This window comes from Cheilinus undulatus, linkage group 8 (genome assembly GCF_018320785.1).
Source record: "Cheilinus undulatus linkage group 8, ASM1832078v1, whole genome shotgun sequence".
Taxonomy (NCBI): domain Eukaryota; kingdom Metazoa; phylum Chordata; class Actinopteri; order Labriformes; family Labridae; genus Cheilinus; species Cheilinus undulatus.
The window spans coordinates 10,448,183-10,470,221 of record NC_054872.1 but is presented as its reverse complement, the minus strand read 5'-3'; the positions used below and the strand labels follow the sequence as shown (position 1 = coordinate 10,470,221).

General features: G+C 38.7%; 1 protein-coding gene across 1 annotated transcript in view; it reads right to left on the bottom strand.

Annotated features, from left to right (window-relative positions):
* The window catches only part of LOC121513485, a 124,894-nt gene extending 107,334 nt beyond the window's left edge, over positions 1-17,560 (bottom strand). The window contains exons 1-3 of the mRNA XM_041793272.1: positions 17,349-17,560; positions 16,538-16,689; positions 15,527-15,702 (exon numbers count right to left, since the gene is read on the bottom strand). Coding sequence (XP_041649206.1) covers positions 15,527-15,702; positions 16,538-16,689; positions 17,349-17,560 — 540 coding nt within the window. The remainder of the gene's footprint in view (positions 1-15,526; positions 15,703-16,537; positions 16,690-17,348) is intronic.
* Between the last annotated feature and the right edge of the window lie 4,479 nt (positions 17,561-22,039).

Here is a 22,039-nt window from a genome sequence, read left to right as displayed (position 1 = left end):
GTGAACATTTTTGAAGTGCTATTCATCCTTATTTGAGGAAATACCCCAGAGGTTAAACTCATACCAACACAAAACAACTTAAAGTTATCACATTAGCTTAACCACAGACAAGAAGAAACTTGACACAGGTCAGATCAAGTATAGAAGAAAATGCTGGTTTGGCATTTCACCATTTCGTCCATGGTACTGCTCTGGTCTCCATCATTCCCATATCCCCAGATATCCTCCAAGCTTCCCCCTATACGATGCACGTGGTTGCCCCCAGCCTCTTAACCAGTCCACCAGGTCCTGTGTACCCAGCATGATCAGGTCTATGAAAGCACATCAGGCACCTGTAAAAGCACAGTCGCCATTCCTGTATCATGCAGCTGACCCTTCCCATCCTTGCCTTCTGAGCACATTGGCTTTAGACACACGGTCTTGTCAATGATACCCAGAAATGTGCCGAAGAGAAGTCGTCATAAAGATGTCAGGCTGACGCTTTTGGCCATCAGTCAAAGTCCAAAGACTGAAAGAATCTGACTTTGTTTGCATGCTCAAATACTGGGAACACCACACTGTCTTTCTCAGTGAACCTATCACCCGAGTCTGAATTCTGTTATTTACACCAAAAAGCACCTGAAAAGGTGACATATTAACAAAAGAAGCTAAAGACCCCCAAAATCCAAATGAGGGTAGGTAGCTGCACAATGCTGACGTCTACCAAGCAGCCAAGCCTGCTTTTCAACAACACTAACAGGATACCACAAAAACTGCGATAAATAGGCTTGTGGCAGGATATATATTGGGGAGGAAATGTTACCTTCTGTGGTCTTGTTCTATATTCAAGAGCAGAATGGAGAGCTCTTATGTATGTCCTTCTTATTAGAGTACTGAATTGTGCTAATTGTACTGTTATGTAGCATTATCAGGAGGCGGTGACTGTCTTTTGTTGACTTCATAAACATGACCTGGTTTTACGTAACACATGACAGATGTACTTGATTGTCAAACTTATATCTTGTGGAGCAAATACGAGGTGTGTCAATAAAGAAACAAGACTGTGGCAGCCACACCCATGACTCAACTGGCTAACTACTTATGTTACAGTCCAACATCTTGCCACTGCTTTGCTATAATATTGTTCACTTCTCTCAGTCTGTGCTTCTTTTTACGGCTTTTGTGTAGCACACTGCTGTCATGCTTTTGAGGTGGCACAAACATGGGACAAAGAATCAATTTGAAATTCCTGGTTAAGTTGGGGAAGGGTCCAACCAAGTGTTCTCCAAGAGGCTTGTGAAGAAGTCAAGGCCGCAAGTCTTTGAGTTGGCACAAATGTTTCAAGAGTGAATGCAAGGAGGTGGAGGATTACTCCAAGTCAGGATGGCCTTCCACGACAAAGACAGCTGAGAACACTGACAGAGTGAACCAGCTGGTGTGAAGTGATTGCAGATTGACGGTGCGAATGATAGCAGCAGAGTTCAGCCTGAACAGTGAGTCAGTGTGGAGAATCTTAGGGCAGAGGCTGGGGATGCTGAGATGGTTCGCAAGCCTTTTATCGGATGACCAGAAGGGGCAACGGGTCGATGTTTGTCTGGAGAAGATCAAGGAAGATCTGGGATCCCTTGCCTGGGTCATCACAGGAGAATTTTGAAACACTTGATTGGGTCATTCCCCAACTTAACCAGGAATTTCACCATGTTAGTGCCACATCCAGTTGTTTTGTCTTCCCCCCCACTTTCTTTCTCCATTTTTCCTGTCTCTCTTCAGCTATTCTATCTGAATTAAGGCAAAAAAGCTACCCCAAATGCAAATGCATTAACAAGGAATCGCTGGACATCAGTGAGTCATTTTGTACATACATTCCTACTTATTTCTTAATGTTTAAGAGTGTAAAACACCATAATGTGCAGAATAAGCATTTTAAAGTTGTCTGGTATTTCAAAGTCATGGTTTCAGTTCACACCGATCTAGCAGTGTGGCACTCATTTAAAAAATAAATCTAAAGTCAGCGTCATAACACAATTTTTGCAGTAATTTGATTCCCAGTTCATGCCACTGGCAATACTTTAAGACACTGGCTACTACAAGATACTGCATGATGATGTGAATAAAAACTGAAGAGCCAACTTTGGTCCTCCATAAATATATAAATATACACTATATTGCCAACAGTATTCGCTCACCTGCCTTGACTCGCATATATACTTAAGTGACATCCCATTCTTAATCCATAGGGTTTAATATGACATCGGTCCACCGTCTGCAGCTATAACAGCTTCAAATCTTCTGGGAAGGCTTTCCACAAGGTTCAGGAGTGTGTTTATGGGAATTCTTGACCATTCTTCCAGAAGCGCATTTGTGAGGTCACACACTGATGTTGGACGAGAAGGCCTGGCTCTCAGTCTCCGCTCTAATTCATCCCAAGGTGTTCTATCGGGTTGAGGTCAGGACTCTGTGCAGGCCAGTCAAGTTCATCTACACCAAACTCTCTCATCCATGTCTTTATGGACCTTGCTTTGTGCACTGGTGCACAGTCATGTTGGAACAGGACGGGGCCATCCCCAAACTGCTCCCACAAAGTTGGGAGCATGGAATTTTCCAAAATCTCTTGCTATGCTGAAGCATTCAGAGTTCCTTTCACTGGAACTAAGGGGCCAAGCCCAGCTCCTGAAAAACAACCCCACACCATAACCCCCCCTCCACCAAACTTTACACTTGGCACATTGCAGTCAGACAAGTACCGTTCTCCTAGCAACAGCCAAACCCAGATTCATCCATCAGATTGCCAGATGGAGAAGCGTGATTCGTCACTCCAGAGAACACGTTCTCACTGCTCTAGAGTCCAGTGGTGGTATGCTTTACACCACTGCATCCGACGCTTTGCATTGCATTTGGTGATGTATGGCTTGGATGCAGCTGCTCGGCCATGGAAACCCATTCCATGAAGCTCTCTATGCACTGTTCTTGAGCTAAGCTGAAGGCCACATGAGGTTTGGAGGTCTGTAGCGATTGGCTCTGCAGAAAGCTATGCTATGCTTTCTGCAGAGAAAGCTATGCACCTCAGCATCCACTGACCCCGCTCTGTCATTTTACGTGGCCTACCACTTTGTGGCTGAGTTGCTGTTGTTCCCAATTACTAACACTTTTTATGATACCACTGACAGTTGACTGTGGAATATTTAAGAGTTAAAATTTCACAACTGGACTCGTTGCACAGGTGGCATCCTATCACAGTACCACCCTGGAATTCACTGAGCTCCTGAGAGCGACCCATTCTTTCACAAATGTTTGTAGAAACAGTCTGCATGCCTAGGTGCTTAATTTTATACACCTGTGGCCATGGAAGTGATTGGAACACCTGATTTCAATTTTTCGGATGGGTGAGTGAATACTTTTGGCAATATAGTGTATAAAGTTAATGTCCTTGGTAGCTTTTGAAACCAAAATTCTCCAAAAGCCTTGTCTGTCTGACTGACTGCTATTGAGATGGACTTGGAGTTCTGTCAGAGCTGAGGAATACACAGGATTCATGCTGCTTCTTTCAGACTCCAACAGACACACAAGAAAGAGGAGAGAAGAAGAGAGACGAAGGGAGAGATGGAAGGGGAAAGCATGAAGGATAAACGAAAACAAACACAGACATCAAGAGTCATTGAAGCAGTGTGTGAGAGCAACGTGAGGCAGACCACCCTATGGAGAACTCAGCAGCTGGTGTGTATACTAACAGCCCTACAGGGGCTGCAGCCTCCACAGCCCCAAATACAGAGAGGCAGAAAGGAGGGATGGGAGGAGGGCTGGGTGATGGAGGGGGTATGCTAGGGGCTAAAAGGGGTGAGCGGTTAAGCCTTGTTGGTTACAGTATTGGCAGGAAATGCAGAAGATGGGGAAGGGGGATGAGGGGTCCTGGAGTCAGTGAAAATGCAGAGATTGATGGGTTTTTGAAGTAAAAAGTAACTTTAGGTCAGGACTGAGTGGGAGTTTCTTTGTGTACATTTGACATACAGTACTTATTTCTCTTTTTTCACAAGAATTCCAACAAGGTTAAATAAATAAAAAATAATAATTAAAAAATCATTTACAAGATAATGCAGATTTTAAATAAAATCCTTAACTTTGGCTCTCTCTTTCTTTTTCCCATTTTTACAAACAGATGTTGGAGACAGACACAATGATGAAAATTTATTTTCATTATTTTAATGTTTATCATATTATTATTATTATTATTATTATTATTATTTATCACATATTATTATATTATTCAATTTAATTATTGAATAATTTGACAACAGACTATAGATAATAAATAGGAACAATAGAGTGTATTGTATAAAAATTAACAGTTCTTTTCCATATTGATTTTCATATTGATTTCTGATGATTGTCAAAATCCTACTTTAGTCTATGCAATAGCTAAAAATGTCAGAGGTGACATCATGGCATCCCTTTTTCTTCTTCTTCTGTTTATCTATTTAATTATTTTTCATGGTCCAAAAACAGTTAGTTTCTCAGTTTAACCTTCTAAGACCTGAGCTTCCGTTTGAATGCACTGTTAGTTTCTCCCACTTATTTGGGTTCAGCAGGACCTGATAAATTAAAACATTTGCCTGGTCTTTGAATGGGAATTCCTTGAAAATGTCCCTTACCAAAATCTATACAAATTCCCTAAAAATTCAAAGAAATTACCTGAAATTTCTGTGGAAAATCCTGAACATATTTTTAAAGTATTCTATAAAAAAGTACCTTAAAATATCTCTTAAGTCCTCAAATGTTTCAGTATAACTTTATCATGAAGCCTAAACATCCCAGTAAAAAGTCCTCAAAAGCCATGCAAGTTCCTGAAAATTTACAAATTTTCATAGCAAATTCCACCTAAAATTTCAGAGTAAATTCCGTAATTAAAAAAAAGAAATTATCCAAAATTTCATGAATGATTCAAACAAATTCTCTAAAATTTTCATGGAAATTTGTAAGCAATTTAAGGAAATATCCTGACCTCCAAATTCCCCAAAAAATGCAAATACATTTCCTAATGTCCATGAAAAGGCTTAAAAATTTCCAAACAAATTTTCCCATCATCCCCAAAATTTACCAAAATAAAAATCCAAAGCTAATTCCCCTAAAACTTCCAAACAGATTTTCCAAAATATTAAACATTTTCCCTAAATTTCCATGAAAATGCTTGAAAATTTCCAAACAAATTCCCTGAAATATCCAAACATTGTCTTCTCCCATTATTTTAAGCAAATTACTTAAACTTTGATGGCAATCTGGACAAATAACTCCAGAGTTCTAACAGAAGAAATTATTGCTATATTGTAGGAAAGACAAGATATAATGTCCTCATATGTGCATGCAGGGTCTTGGGAGGTTAAAGATATAGGGATGCTCTAATCAGGTTTCAGCTGATCATAAATCCCCCATGAACGAGATCTGCCGATCATGATACGACACCGATCATGTTTTATGTTTCAGTATCTGAGCTGGTTTATTGGTTGACCAGTCCACTTGACTTTGTAGTGTACTGAGACCTCCTACAAGAGAAAGAGGAACTTTATATTATTAATTAATATATTGATTTCTATGTGTACCAGTAGTCTTATAAATAAAATGAAAAAAGTCTTAAAATATTAACTCAGTGACTTTATGCAACTGGTGCAAGTTTGTCATCAAAAACCAAATTTTGCCCTGTCATTTGAACATATAATGTGACTTTATCTTTGCCTAACTGTAATTTTACCAACTATACCTTTTTCAACATTTCAAGTTTTCATTCAGCTGCTTCAAGAAAAGGGCTGAGGTGCAGCGATCAGAGCAGCAGCAACAGGATGTCACAGTACTGACTAGGCAATTGGATCAGTGCTTCCAGTATGATTACCAACGCATCGGATCATGCAACTTTAAATATGAGCCAGTCCTAGTCAGCTGCCAATCATTCGGGGTACCCAAAAGGCTCATTTATGCTCTACGCACGCATAAAAAAATAGATCTGTGTGTTTTGAACTTTACAACTGTCAATACCAGCATACTGAAGCGCGTCTATTACGTTGGGGTGCACATTAAAAACAGGATCCACTAGAGGTCGCTGTCTCTTATAGTTGTCTCTCTTTGTGCCCAGGTGAGCTTACATCAGTGATATGTTTGTGTTTTCTAATAAACCACCCATATTCATTTATATTTCCTCTGAAAACTTTATAAAGTTCTTTCAGATGTTTCTTCTTCGTTGTGTTTGCTACTCTGGGATGAACTGTTGGCTGCATTGCTCAGCACCGCCCCACATTTGGTGGTGGTATTGCAATGTTTGATCTGTATCTGTTAGCTTCAAGAGAAAAAGGATGAAATGAACGCAGAGTTCAGAGCATAAATCTGCCTTTAGTTAATACCTTCGCTAGAAACTGCAGCAAATCCTGGAGCCAGTTAACAGAGAGAAGACAAGACTAAATTGTAATGATATTTGATTGACTAAAAATAGGTCAGACCTATGAAGATAAAAAAATTACTAAAATGTGACTAAAGCTAAATGACATTTTAATCTAAAGACTAAAGCTAAATTCAAAATATCTGCCAAAATTAAGACTGATTAATCCAATATTTAAACAAAAAACTACACTGATTGCAAATATCTGTTTGAAAACAAATAACTGTATGCACTGTAGCCTATTTTCAGGACTGATAATAATAACTCTTTCACAAATCATAAGCAATGCTTAAGAAGAAATGATAAATCTTTTTGCTTTCACTTCTACTTTTACTTCTGACTAAGCTCTTGAAAGGTCAGCAGTACATTACTGGACAGAAACCTGACATAAAGTGCAGTTTTAGAACATTTCCCATTCATACAAACACACTGTGTATAAGCTTATTTGTTTTTTATTCCACCAGTACTGGCTTGGCTTCCCAGCCAACTATCCCCCTTTATCTTCACCATCTTTCTCCCTTCTCCTCTGGCTCTCTCTCTCTCCCTCTAACTCTCTCTCCATTTCAATATTGAAGAGAGTTTTATTAAGGGCTAGACTTGGGTGTGCTGAGGCGCTTTCAGTAATTTTCCTACAAAGTGCTTTAATCCATCACACGGCCAACATGTGGCCTTTGCAGCCATACATCATCTCTACCCAGAGAGGGAGAGGAGGAGAAAGAGAGGGAGTGGAAGCATCATTCCTGCTCTCCTCCTCCTCTTCATCCCTTTCTTCTTCTTCTTCCTCTTCTTCTTCTTCTTCTTCTCTGCTTTCCGCCCCCTCTAGAGCTACCCACCTGGGAGGGAAACCACATCTTCTCCACACATTCCTCACTCAAGTCCTCTCTCCATTTCCAAACCGGAGAGAGGCATGAGGGAGGGTGAGGCAAGAGGAGGAGGGGTTGTAAGCAAAGAGAGAGAGAGCGAAAATGAAAGAGATGGAGATAGGCGTGAGTGAATGAGTGTGTGAGGGAGAGGGTGAGAAAGAAAGAGATAAGGAAAATGGAGAAAAGCCTACTGGAATGAATTAAAACTGGGGACAAAAGGGAATGAGAGGAAGTCAGACTGTGTGTTAGTGTGTGTGCCGTGAATGCTATATGAGCAAGGTGTATGCATCTTGCACCAGGAAAGAGAAATTGGCAGAGAAGGAGTGGAGATGGGGAAGAGAAAAAAAGCGCTGCATTTCCCAGCATGCAGCTGGTGCAGCGTTGCCCTCTGTGTTGCCCCCGGCCAACACCTGCCTCTATTTCACTCCCTCCGCCTTCCTCTTGCCGAGGCGCAGGGTTGAACTCTGGGCCCCCTGACTAATGGAATGGGCCCTTTCCTCCAACCATTAGAGGATTGGTGTCCCTTTTTGCGCCCCTGGGTGCCCTTCGGTACAGAAAAGGGAAAGGATGGTGGCACATTTGCCTTTTTCCTTTTGCCAGACTCACAAACTCACGCTGCACATACACATACCTGGTCATAACATAACAGCCTCAAGTAATCCAGCCAGAGTAAGGCTTGACATAGCTTAGCATCTGACTGAGGCTATTTCTGAGAGGATATTAGAAATTCTGAATTGGGAGCAGTGCAATGAGGTTTCAGAGAGAAACTCTCTGAATGTGTACGACAGCGGCCCCGGCTGATCATGAAGCGTTTGTGTGATTTCATTTAGCCGGTAAATCCAGTGCTCTACCTCAATTACATCTGCTTTACTCAGATGGAAAACACACCTCCCATGTACAGAGGCAGGAGGAGAGGGGAGGGGGTGATGCATGGAGCGGATTGGGGATTGAATCTCTCGATGAGCTGATAGCACGTCCACAGACAGCGAGCCAAGCTGTGCCGCGGTAATGTTATGCTAATGATATGGTAATGATATGGTAATCTGCCAGCAGTATTCCGCCTCACTGGAGAGAAGAGGAATCTAGGAGGCCTTTCACCATTGGTTGGAGACCAGGGACTTCCTGGTGTCAGAGTTCAAGACAAATATATGCTCCAAAACACAACCAGAGACACACGGACTCACACAGCACTAAATTCTTAAAGCTCAGCTAAAATAAAAACAATGCATCACATAGACCTAATCTGCCTCTAATCGGATTTGCAAACTCAGAGGTAAGCAAGAAATAAAATCTATACACAAAGCCTCACAATGTAATATAACTTAAAACAAGCTCTGCTGTATTGTTGTAAGCCTATAAAAGCCTTTTTTTTCAGTGAGTATTATCAAGTCTTGGTGTTGTTCTGCGCAGGCATAAAGTGAAACAGAGAGTCATCTGTTTTAGATGGGGATGAGGTTCTTTTTTCTTTGTCATTGTGTGAAACTCTGCACCTGTAATGGCTGCCATTACCTGCCTAGTCAGAGCATCTCTTTCTCTCTGGTTTGTAATGATTTCATTACACCACCAGTCTTGGTTAGAGATTACAGTACCCATTGTACAACAGCAATCTTTGAATCCACATCGGCACTGCCACACAATATTTTCAAGCAAGTGCTACATTTGATATGTCTTTGTTTCTTTATTTAAATTTTCTGCACCTTAAAACACTGAGAATGAGCTGACTAAATTACAGGAATGTTGACAAACTATCTTTAACATTTCTAAATGAGCTAGAGTAAGACAAGTGAAAGACAATTGTGTATTTATGCAGTCATTCTCTTTCATATATCTTAAGACTGTAAGGGACTGACAGGAGAGACTTCAGAGTGTCTGCTCCTTCAGACACGCTGCAAAAAGTGGCTGCAAAGCATCCAAGCAAATCCGTACATATGGCATGAAGACATCATCATGGGATATTTGGCTTTGTTTTTCTTTTGTATTTTACAGTTGCAAAATGGATATGTCAGGTCTGCACAATGGAGAGATGCAATGACATTTTCTTGGATCCTGTACACTAAATCAAAGAGACCAACAATATGTTGAGCACCAGCATGGAGACATTTGATTCCCATTCCACTCATGCGGCATTACCGCTGGAATGCCAGCAGACATCACAGTCCTCCCTAGCTGGTGTTGGGCTTGTCAGCCTATTATTCCACTTCAGTGTTTTCAAAAAATAATGTATATATCACAGCAAATTGTGAAGCGTCTGTTTCTTCTTGATATTATGATATTTGTAAAAGGTCTGACTTAACAAAAGCGATTTAGTGTCACTGACATTTAGCATCAGCCTCTGGCGACAGACAGGTAAAAGAAGACAGTCAGCAGATTGGACCTGAGGGGATTGTGGAAGTGGGGGTTGTCTGAGGCTCTTCTCAGAATATGGTGGTGTTGGGCTGGACATCTTATTAACATACAAACACACTCACTGCATATCCTTGAAAACAGAGTACTTCAGAATTAGATCACAGAGTCAGATGACTTATTCATGCAGAATGTTAGTGCTGTGAAAAACTATTTTCCCCCCTTTCTGATTCCTATTTTTTTTTTTTTTTTTTTTTTTTTTGCACATTTATCACACTTCAATGTTTCGGATCATCAAACCAATTTTAATATCTCACAAAGACATCCTGAGTAAATACAAAATGCAGTGTCTGAATGATAATGAATATTTTAAGGGGGGAAAAGAAATCCAAACCTATCTGGCCCTATGTGAAAAAGTAATTGAACCTATTAACTGGTTGTGCCACCCTTGGCAGCAATAACTGAAATCAAGTGTTTACAATAGCTGGTGATGAGTCTTTTGTATCACTGTGGAGAAATTTTGGCCCTCTCTTCTTTGCAGAATTGTTTTAACTCAGCCATACTGGAGGGTTTTCAAGACTGAACTGCTTGTTTAAGGTCACACCACAGCATCTCAGTTGGATTTAAGTCCAGACTTAACCTGGCCACTCCAAAACCTTAACTTTGTTTCTGAGCTATTCAGAGGTTTGCTGGTATGTTTCGGGTTGTTGTCCTGCTGCATAACCCAAGAGAGCTTGAGCTTGAGGTCATGAACTGATGGCTGGACGTTGGCCTTCAGGATTTTCTGGTAGACAGCAGAATTCAATGTTCCATCAATCACAGCAAGTGGTCCAGGTCCTGAAGCAGCAAAGCAGCCCCAGACCATCACACTGCGACCCCAATGTTTGATTGTTGGCATGATGTCCTTTTTATCAAATGCTGTGTTTTTTTGACTCCAGATGTAACGGGAGTCATTTTGATTGGCTTACCACTACTGGGAAGGGCCACTGTTCCCAGTTTTCTCCATTTGTGGATAATGGCTCTTACAGTGGTTTGCTGGAGTCCCAAAGCCTTGGAAATGGCTTTGTAACCTTTTTCAGACTGATAGATTTCAATCACGTTGTTTCTCATTTGTTCTTTTTTTTCTTTAGATCGTGGTATGATGTGTTTCCTTCCGAGATCTTGTAGCCTACTTCACTTTGTCTGACAGCTTCTTTTTAAGTGATTTCTTGATCCAACAAATCTGGCGGTAATCAGGCCTGGATGTGGCCATTGAAATTGAACTCAGCTTTCCAGGAACTGTGGCTAATCACAGTTAACTCATGATTTAACAAGGGGGGTAATGACTTTTTTCACATAGGGCCAGAAACGTTTGGATTTTTTTTCCCCTTAATAAATACAATCATCATTTAAAAACTGCATTTTGTATTACTTGGGTTGTCTTTGTGAGATACTAAAATTGGTTTGATGATCTGAAACATTCAAGTGTAATAAATATGCAAAACATTCAGGAACCAGAAAGGGGGCAAATACTTTTTCACAGCACTGTAGATAAGTTAGCTTTAGCTACATTTGCTACAGTTCACCTTGCCAAAGGTAACTTAGCTACACTGACTTGTGAAGTACCCTTAATTTCGTAGCTAGCATAGCCCTGCTAGCCTTAGCTAAAGCTAACAAAGCTAAAGCAAGCCCCTGTTCATGTAACTACTTCTTTTTTAATCCTGAATCATACCTCTGATCTTTTTCTCTGTTTAATAAATGTTGCTTGGTCTGTAAGTAATGTGTCTGAAATGTGTTTATTTCAATAATGTAACTGCCAGACTTTGTTTCTGAATAAAGTTGAATTTTGAAAAAACAAAATCCAATAGGTTGTGTCAAATGGCGGCCCTTCTGCTCTGCGTCATTCATCAAAACTGAAAATATGTGTTTATCATTTAGTCATTCCATACGATCACTGGACTCAGGGATAGTCAAATGTTTGAAAAATAAGAAACAATGCAAAAAAAGGGCGAGGATATTGTGTGCATGCATGAGGGACAATGAGAGAGATGGGCAGAAAGAGAGACGGGGGTGGACTGTCCAATACACTCCTGATAAAGGTCAAAGAGATGTTTAATTCATGAGCCAGGCAGCAGCAGCAGCAGCAGCACAGGCAGCGAGGCCAAGGTTGAAATGAGCTTGAGTCCCTCTTTCCCCTGAGCCAACGCTGTGCACAACCTCCCACCAGGCCAGCGGACATACCCCTCAACTCCTATCAATAATGTCAAAACACAAACACACACCTTGTCAATAAAGTCATTTTGCTAAACTTTTTTGTATCTTTTATGTGGCTAAATCCAATGGAGTAACATCTATCACCATTAAAAAGGGCAGAAAGTTCATCATTCAAAAATTGGTACAGTAAAACTTAATTTAATGGCTAGGATTTCTGATTTGTGTCTTTCTGCATTTCACCCCCAAACTCTTTCAACCCTAAATTTATAGGATCTACCATTCTTTCTCAAAAAGTGCAGCAACACCATTCTAGTACATGAGACTCAAATTTAGAAGGGCTTTAATTTACAATTCTTTCCACAGCTTGCTATCCCTTTGGTTTCAGAATGCAGTTCCCTCTCTTGCTAATGATACAAGCCAGTCCGACATTTACTCTTGTCTGGCCTCTTGCTCAGTCACTTTCTCTTTTTCTCCTCTTATCATCCACTGTCAACATCCTCTTTGGCCTCTTCACCTCTGCCGTGATGTCGGTCCTGTGAACACCGAGCTTCGACTGGTAACAAGGGAGGTTTTCCTTCGGGGCATTCTGCCACAAATCCATGCCGTAGACTTTGAAGGAGAAAGGAACTTTTCTTTGTATCAAAAGTCAGTTTACCAGCAAAATGATTTCGCATTCATTTTGTTTGATTCCACTCATTTCAGCGGCCTGTATTTATAAAATAACTCATATCTTGCCTTGATCCTGTTCTGTATATGCACAAGAAGGGTTTTGGATGAAAACACCTCCTGGTCATCTTAGCGTCAAATGTATGATTCCCATCAGTATCTTAAAACTGTAGGCAAAGGCACTTGCAGTATGTTTGGTGTCAGTTATTTTAGTTATTTGTAGTTATTTTATTTAACACCAGTGTGGTGGCAGTGATTGTAATCATACATAAAAATGCTATATAAACTCTAATAAACTCTGCCTAATTGTATATAAGAAGAGCTCAGGCCCCCTAGATCCCCATTTAAAAAAAAAAAAAAGTAATAATGCTGGGAAAAATACCAATTGATTTTCAAAGTTTTTACCATTAGAATCCAAACAAAATAACTCAAAACACTTTTTTTTAACCATAAGACCTTTTTTGAAGTGTTTAATCATGATTTTAGTTAGAATGAGTGAGCCTAAATTTAACAACCTCAGAGCAGGCAGATCCTCGCAACCCCCCTGAAATCTCTGGCACCCCCTAAGGGGGTCTTGGTCTAGGGAACCAGCGCTATATAGAAACAGATCTTCTTAGTGATGGTCGGGTTTGCTTTGGTAAGTCAAACTGAGACATCAACAGCAATTCCAGCCGATGTCATAACCAGTTAAAAACCATTCACAGGAGCTTTAAGGTAAAATAATCTTTAATAAATCAATGAGAGCAGAATACTGGACATTCAAAGATTTCCACTATTCTGCTTTTATTCTTAACCTTTATGTTGTCTTTGGGTCATTTTTCTTTACGTGTTTTCAAATGTTTTTATTTAATAAATTCTTTGATATTAACCAACATGATCAGTCCTTACAATGAATTATGGGTGTTTCATAATAATGTCTTCAAGGGTCAACATTGACCCGGGGTTGTTATGAGGTGACATGTCACCCAGTCTGCACATGAGCATAGCACACACACACACAATGACACACACCCCAACACCAACACACACAAACACATCCACAATCTGTCCTGTATTTCTGTGTTTTTGAAAATCTAACTGAAATTAATTCACAGTATGCTGACAAGTATTCATTTATATGATAACATGCACTTAACAGCACCACTGTTTTTCTTTTTTTTTCTCTTTATTTTTTTTTCTTTATTTTTATCCTTTGTTTGTTATCTGTGATTTGTGATTAGATTAGTCAGATATAGCCTGTGACACTAACAGCCCTGCAACAGTTTGTAATGATCCAAATAAATCATGAATTTCTGCTTATTTTACACAAGAAACTGCAGCTAGAATCAAATGTAAACCAGATCATTGATCAGTAATTCAAAAAACAAGACTAAAACTTGGAGTAAAGTTTGCTAAATAGATGTAACATAAAATTATATTATTTATCTCGTGCTTTATAACAAGACAAACCAGACGGGGTCAGGTTTGGCCTCTGGGAACAAGAAGTGTGATTATGTGCGATCACCGAAAGAAAAAAAATATATTTTCAAAACAATATCCTGGCAAAACTTTAAAATGGAAATGCTGGTGATAATCCATCATCAAATGTTCATGTGTTTGTAACCACAATCATAATATTTCATTTTTTCTGCTAAATTTGACCCTAAAAAGGCTTAACTACCAAGCACATGGAGATACATAGACTACAAAGACTTGTAAACTATAAAAAGAAGTTTTAAATTTGTGTGAATGACTTGGAATACAGTCGGCTAAAAGGTCCAAACACAGAATTGGCTGATTAATTGTGCATATGCTTTATAATAAGGTAAACCAAAGCAGGTCATTTTTGACCTGCAAGGACAACAAGTGTAATTATTTACTGCCATTTTAAACATATTCATGGTTTTAAAAAAAACAACAACAAAAATGTAACATATGCAGTCTCTAATCATCAATCAATCAGATGTTCCTCTTAACATAAATAGAGTAAAAAAAAATCTATATCATTATTATTTCAAAACTCAAAAACAAGGAACAATCTCATGTGAACGAGGCATAATGGCCATGAATTTAAGAAAAAGAGTGTTAAACTTGGGTTAATGACATGAAGTTGAGTTGGAGACAATAATTCAACACAGAGATAAAAGATGCTTTTCTATCAAACTTAAAAAAAATACAAATAAAATCTGGATGGGTCAAATTTGACATGCAAGGACAACAAAGTCCAAATGAAGACTACTCTATTACATCGAGGCCAATCTGTTATAGCAAGTACATAAATGTATATCTAAATTTGGGTGATTTACCATTTGTACTGTTGGCTTCTTTAAAGATTTATAATCAAAAAGCACAATCCATAGGAGTCTTTATTGTTTTTACAATTGAAAAGCGGATGTTAAAGAAGTCCTTTCAATTTCTCAGCTTCACAGAGAACAGTAAGAATGGATGCTAATCCATAAAGGCTCCAAGCTTTTAAATCCTTCTGTTTTGAATCCTTTACAAAATAAAGTCAGGAGTTAGTTTTAAAATATCTAATGCCATGAACTGACCCTCTGACCTCGTGCCTGGAGAAAAGCAAAACCACTGTACTCCTCTTAACCAAGACTCACTCTGAGACTTTACTGCATTTCTTTGAGAGAGCGGACACACTTTCAGACTCAACAACCAAAGTAACCTTTAAAATACTGACACGGATAAGTCATATAGTCATCATACAAAGGGAGAGATTTCAACATGATAGATCTAAACCAGGGCAAACAGGTAAAGACACAATCACCTCCAAAACACACAAGAGCCTAATCCACACACAGGACTCCTTAAAGGCATAAATTAAGTAGTTAAAGTAAAAGCGGATGTACTTTGGTGACATAGTGGGTGCATACGTGGCCAAGAACTCTTTATGTCTTAAATCAGATAACAAATACTGAGAAAGGCTGTTGTAAGAAGATGAATGACAGACATCCCTAAAACAGGAAACAGAAGTCAGCATTCTGGCAGCTTTCTCTTTAAAGTGGCCTCAGCTGCTAAATGTGAATTGCATGTCCATAGGTGAATGTGACTACTGGGATTTTAAACATGCACTGACCTGTTGTATAAAATCCAGTCCGTGCGCCTTGGCCAGAGCTCTGGCAGCTATGATGCCTCCATTCATTTGCACGGCATAGAAGACATGGCGATTGGTCCCATGATGCCCCTCTGTGGTCACTGGTGTCCTCTGCAGCAGGCAGCTGAGCACCAGCACAACTGCAGTGAACATGGGGTCTAAGAGAAGAAAAGACAGTGTAAAAGTACTTTGAAAATTTAAAAGTGAAATTTAAAGATCGATTTTTAAAAATAGATGTCTATTATGTGTGTTAGCACTGACTGTCCCACTGGATGATACTGCTGCGATGAGTGAGATAAGGCTGACACCCCAATAAAGACTTCTGATGATGATATCCATCACAGGGAAGAAAAGCATGCTCATAAGGCTGCAGCTTGTGATGACTGCTTGTTATCAATCTGCCTATGAAGTTCCTAATGAAGCTGTTAATTCTATGATAAACTGATTATTTCAAAAGTTACAAATTTTGAATGATACAACATATCAAAAATGTTTGATTTGAAGAATGCATGCAGCTTGTTTGGAAAGAAACAGCCAAAAATGCAAAGATTTTTAAATATATAAACAAGTTGATGACAGCATATCACTCTATAAAACAGGAATGACCTGTTGAAAATATTGTAAGCAATCAAATCTATTAATACAGAGAAAATATACATGAAAAACATTGTTTCCATTCTTATAAAATGATATGAAACAGTGTTTTACATCCCTCATGATTTACTCTGTCTCCATTGGTCTCTTCCTATGATGCCTAAAATGACAACATATATCTTTAATTAAAAAAAACAACACCTAGGTATTTTCAAATATTTCCATAACACTCCAAATACCATCTACGCACACAAATGAGTTTACAGAGTGTGGGATTCAGCATCACCGTGAAAAGTATTGAACACTGGCAATTGTGAAACAATTTGCCCACAGCCACCTCCTCTGTACTTTTGCATGAAATCCACAGTGGCTGCCACCTACATCATGTGAACCACCCACCTGTAGCCACAGAGAGTGAAACGTCCAGGAGAAATCTTTCACCCAGTGCGATGAAAGCTAGAACTCTGGCATCAGGGGCCCCAAGCGAGACAACACGCTCTCTCCAGTTCCCAACCCACACGTTTAATCTCCTGGCCTTGATGCAAATGCTTCTGAGAGCAGAAAAACATCGGCACTCTCATTGTGTGAACTAACTTCCCTCTTTAAGCAAAACAGGAACTTTATCAGTCTTTACTTGATGCTTGCACTTTCCTGTGAACAATGATGGAACAGAAAAAAAGTTGACACCTCACTCTTCTTAGTAACTCTTCAAAAAGAAAAGCACCCAAAGCGTTTATGTATGAATGCAGTAACGAAGCATATTAATAGCTGGTGCTCCCACTCCTTCCCACAGATTATGCAATAGCATTTAAGCATTTTTTTATATGAATAGTTGGGCTTTTAGAAATTACAACAACCTTTTACCTGATTAACAAAATAAACCAGCTGTTGGTTGAGTGAGAAGATCATCAAAAAGGAACTGAAGATGACTGTTATCATTAACTCAAAACATTATCTGCATTCTAATTCATGCAATGTCTTTAAAAAATAAGCCTTCTTATGGACAGTAAAACTCCAGACTAGAGATTCTGATTTTTCAAAAATGCATATAATTCTATTTGTATTTTTAGCAGACTTCCCTTCAAAGTAAAGTCCCTCCTCCTGCAGCATTTCCCCTCCAAACAACTAACAGCAGCTGACCACCATTTAAAGTCTACAGCATCATTCAGCTCCAATCTCTCAAACTGCTGATTGAAATCGATAACCTCACTTGGGGCCCAGGCCCCAGTCAATCCCACTGAGGTGGAGGACCGGCAGCTTACACCCCACCCAGCAAGAAGCGAGCCTCCGGCAGAGACAAAGTAGACAGAAGGAGCGGGAGGGAGAAAAGGGGGAGCACAGGAGACTGAAATACAGGAGGAGCACATTGAACAGTGTCAGAGCCCCGGGGCCTACTGGGACGCTGATAAAGTACCTGGACATTTTTATAGACAAACTACTTATTTCCGTCCTCATATCGCTTGGGAAGACTGATAACTTTATATTCCTCTCAGGCAGAGGAATGAAAGGAGGGGGGCCCTTTCAGGAGTTTAATTGATCAAACTGTAGCCACAAGGGTTTTTTTCTGGAGATAAAAGGGACTAGCACTCTCCCCAGTACAATACAGAGATCTTTTAGAAAGCAGACCCAATGAAAAAAGAGAATGTAACTCATTATGCAAAGTCATTACGGGCCTCTGACTATGCTCCTTAAAGAGTGGGAGTTAATGGTGGAATTATATCTTACAGGATTTCCAGAGGTCAAACTACCGGTCATTGGATAACATTATTTTATAATATCCAGATTATGACCTCAACCAAACTAAAAGATAGCTGTTTAATGTCAAACTTAAATACCACAACTATTTTTGAATGTTTTACAACATTAAATTGCATTTTATTACAGCCCGCAAGAAAATGTGACAAGACAAGCAAAAACGACCCTTAAGTGAGTTCACTTTCAATGTGGAGGCTTTCAAAACAGAAGAGAACAAAACTTGATATACACGAGAGCAAAACAGAGCAACAAACATGCCATTAATCAATACATCAAACATGGTAATTGGCTGAGCCCATGCTTCATATCAGCCTCCTTTATCACTTTAGTTGTTGCCACTTTCTAACAGGGACAACGTCCAACATCATCAAGAGAACTGTACACAAAGGTCGGACTGATGGAAAGCTCTCTGTGGTAAAATGCCTTAGATCATATGCATATTTTTACTAATTATTCTACTTACCATATTTATCGGTAATTTCTTTTACTAACCATTCCAAAATGCTGCAATTAAACAATATGCTCATTGTAACTCAAACGCTATCAAAAAGCTCACTGTGGTAAAATGCAAAAACCTTGTATGTACATTTGCACTAATTGATCTACTTACTGTACTAATTGCTATGTTTTCTATTTACAATTCTCAAATGCTGCAAGTAAGTAATGCATTCACTCATTGCAACCCAAATGTTATAAGAAAGCTCACTGTGGTAAAATACCTTACATCATTTGTACATTGGCACTAATTGATCTGCTTATTGGGGCTGAATGATTTGCAAAAAATAATCTAGTTGCTATTTTTTTCCCAATTCAATTGCGATTTAATATGCGATTATTCTTAGGTTCCTCATCCTATGTATTTTTCAACAAATTCAAGCAATAAATCACTCTACATTATAGCCCGCATTCAGCCAGGAAACCATTTTATTGCAAAATGAATCTTCTACAGTTTGAATTGGCTGAGAAGCCTCAGCTCTAGAGATGCTCCCTGGGTTAGTCAAGCAGCTGCTTTGACTTTGCATGGAGCACGTGGTTAGAAACTTCCATACAGATAGATGCATTTATGACAATGTTTATTGACAACAATGAAATTATTCAGAAGCAATTAATCCATAGTAGCATGAATCTGAATGTGAGGGTGCAACAAGCTTTATGCTATAAAGGAGGCAGCTGGGGTGGAGGAGGAGAAGCTGGCCATCAGCTGATCACAACTTTGGGTATGAATTTTTGAACTAACACTAAGGTTCATCAATTTGAGACAGAATGAACTAATTATTTTTTGTTCATATTGCCAATCAGATGTCATTTGCGTTATTGAAGGGCATTATCATTTTATGTCCCTCATTTTGATTAAAGAAAACATACATAAAACACAAAAAGGAGGATTTTTGTAAACCATTGTAATAAAATTTGATGCTTGAATGTTTGCATAATGTGCAGAAAAACTCTTCCACTGCAAAATTTGATTTATTCATTTTGACACATTTCAAGTCAAAGAAATATTGCAACTTGTGCAATTATAAATTGTAAATCGCATATTGTGATTTAATCTAATTTGCGATTAATTGCCCAGCTCTACTACTTATCCCACTAACTACTATTTATTTCTATTCACTGTTCTCAAATGCTACAAGTGATTAATCTATTCACTTACACCAAAATGCGAAAAGAAAGCTCACTGTGGTAAAATGCCTGACATCATTTGCACCTCACACTAATGATTATCTTAAATTATCTTGTATTTTATGTAAATCTGCACACATCCTTGCATGTCTTATACCCTGATTATGTCTAATTAGCATTCTTGCACCCTTTGCACATCTTGCAACCATACTATCACTGCACAGATTTGTATATACTAAAAATAATACCTACGAGAGCTTGTATTCAAATCTTATTTTTTTCATACTTTTTCAGTTTATTTATCTTTTGTATTTAATATCTAATTCCTGTTAACTGAGGGCAAAGCTAACAGAGTCAAATTTCTTGTTGCGTAAGCATACTTGGCCAATAAAGCTGATTCTGATCTGAGTTTATTTGTTAATGAAAAGCTCCAAATGGTAGAGGTAATACGTGCCTGCGTAATGAGTATGAAGCCAAACTATCCTGGAGCTATTTCTGATCATAATCTGTGCCCGTGTTGTTTGATGGGGATGAATGGGAAAAAGACTTTACACAAACATGTTTTATATTTGAATCAAGCTGTAACATCCAGAGTTAATATAGTCAGTGTGAGAAGTCAAAAACCTGCGGTTCCTCAAGTGTCCACTTAGAGCTGGCTACAAAGACTACAGAGGTAACATACCCATTTTCTGCAGAAATCAATGTTCTTACATTCTAGATACAGATCTAGTTCTAGTTCTGAATGTTTTTAAATCTTTAGTGAAAACACTTGAATTCAAACTCTCTGAATGCCACTGTTTCAACTGATGATTACTTTATTATTGTTGTTTATATTTATTGTGTATTGTTGTGAGTTTGAGCGCATGTGTTGTTGAAACTATGCAATGCTGCCATTCTTGGTCAGGTCTCCCTTGAAAAAGAGATCTTTGATCACAGTAGAACTTACCTGGCTAAATAAAGGTTAAATAAAATACAAATAAATAATTGTTCAAAAAGCAATTTTTTTCCAAAGAGCTTGTGTTTCTATCAGAGCACATTATGTGGTGTAAATTTCTGAATACCTAGGGGATAAAAGTTCTTCATAATAAAGCACAAGGATGACCTGGCTGATGGGTGGATGTGGTGTCGCTGTTTGTCAGGAGGCTTAAGACTCGTCCAGCTCCAGCTCTTTGCCTGATGATAGGCTGACTGAGGTTGAGTAAGCATTTTCAACATGTCAACTGCCATAGATAAATTCAAACAACCCCTCAGTATCTCACCGTGTGACACCACTATGATTTCCTCCTTGTTTGTGCACAGTAGGTTTGAAAAGACTCGAACTCACATACTAGCACTAGCTTATACTGTATATAAGAGAGCCTGGCTGCAGACATCAGACATCCATGGTCACTTAGGCATTCACAAACTCATGATTGTTGTCTCCATTGTTTTTCTTTAATTGAGATGTTTTTTCATTAAAACTGAACTCAATAAGGAGCGTGTAGAATAAATTTCACATTTTGCAAGGGAAAAATGTTCAAAAGTGCCAACATATTCCAGTCCTGAGCTGCATCAGCTTCACAGAAATGATTTGCATGTGGCTCCCATCCACCGGAAGCACTAGCCGGAATATGCCAGCACTTTAAAACAGCTTTTCTCTGTAAATATTTGAATTCATCCACAAAAATTAAACACTTATTAACTGTTAAGTAGGGATGAGTATCGAAATCCGATACAGAGATGGTACAAGTACCAACACATCTGATATCTACTGGATGGAATCAAAACATGGATACTTCATTTTGATACCCCACTACCCCAAATGAACAGCAAGCAAATCCTTATGGAAATTGTGTGATTTATGTATTGAGTTGCACCGGATTCCATTTCTTATCCCATATTTGACCAACCTCTGGTAAAGTTATTTCTGTGAATCATTTTCAATACCCAGACAGCTTTTAGTATCCCACTGACTTTTAACACACTTTTTCCTCTCAAAAGTATCAATTCAGGTACCGTTCAGGCACCAGCACCATGTGTAAAGTATCGATTTAGCACTAGTATCAGGAAAAACCCAAACGGTACCCATCCCTACTGTTAAGTAAGGCTGGGAAATTAATTGCAGGAGGTGCAATATTTCTTCAACCTGAAATGTGTGTCAAAATAAAACTTTTTTGCAGCAGAGATGTTATTCCCTTCACACCATGCAATCATTCAAGAGTCATTTTTGGAGTAGTTCACAAAAAAACCTACAATTTTTGTATGTTTTTCTTAAACTAAATGAGAATAACATAAAATGATCACTCCTGTCAATACAACAATCCATATTGAATTTGCATTAGAAGTTAAAATAAATAAATAACAAATAGACATGAGATGAATAACTAATAATTAAAAAAATAGCAATTACTATAGTAAGTAGATCAGTTGGTGCAAATGTTCATATGATTTAATGTGATTAGAAGGGTAAAATAATCACGTTAAATTGCATTCACAATGTTAGGGGAAAAACGTGATTATATTATTTTTCTCAAATCGTTCAGC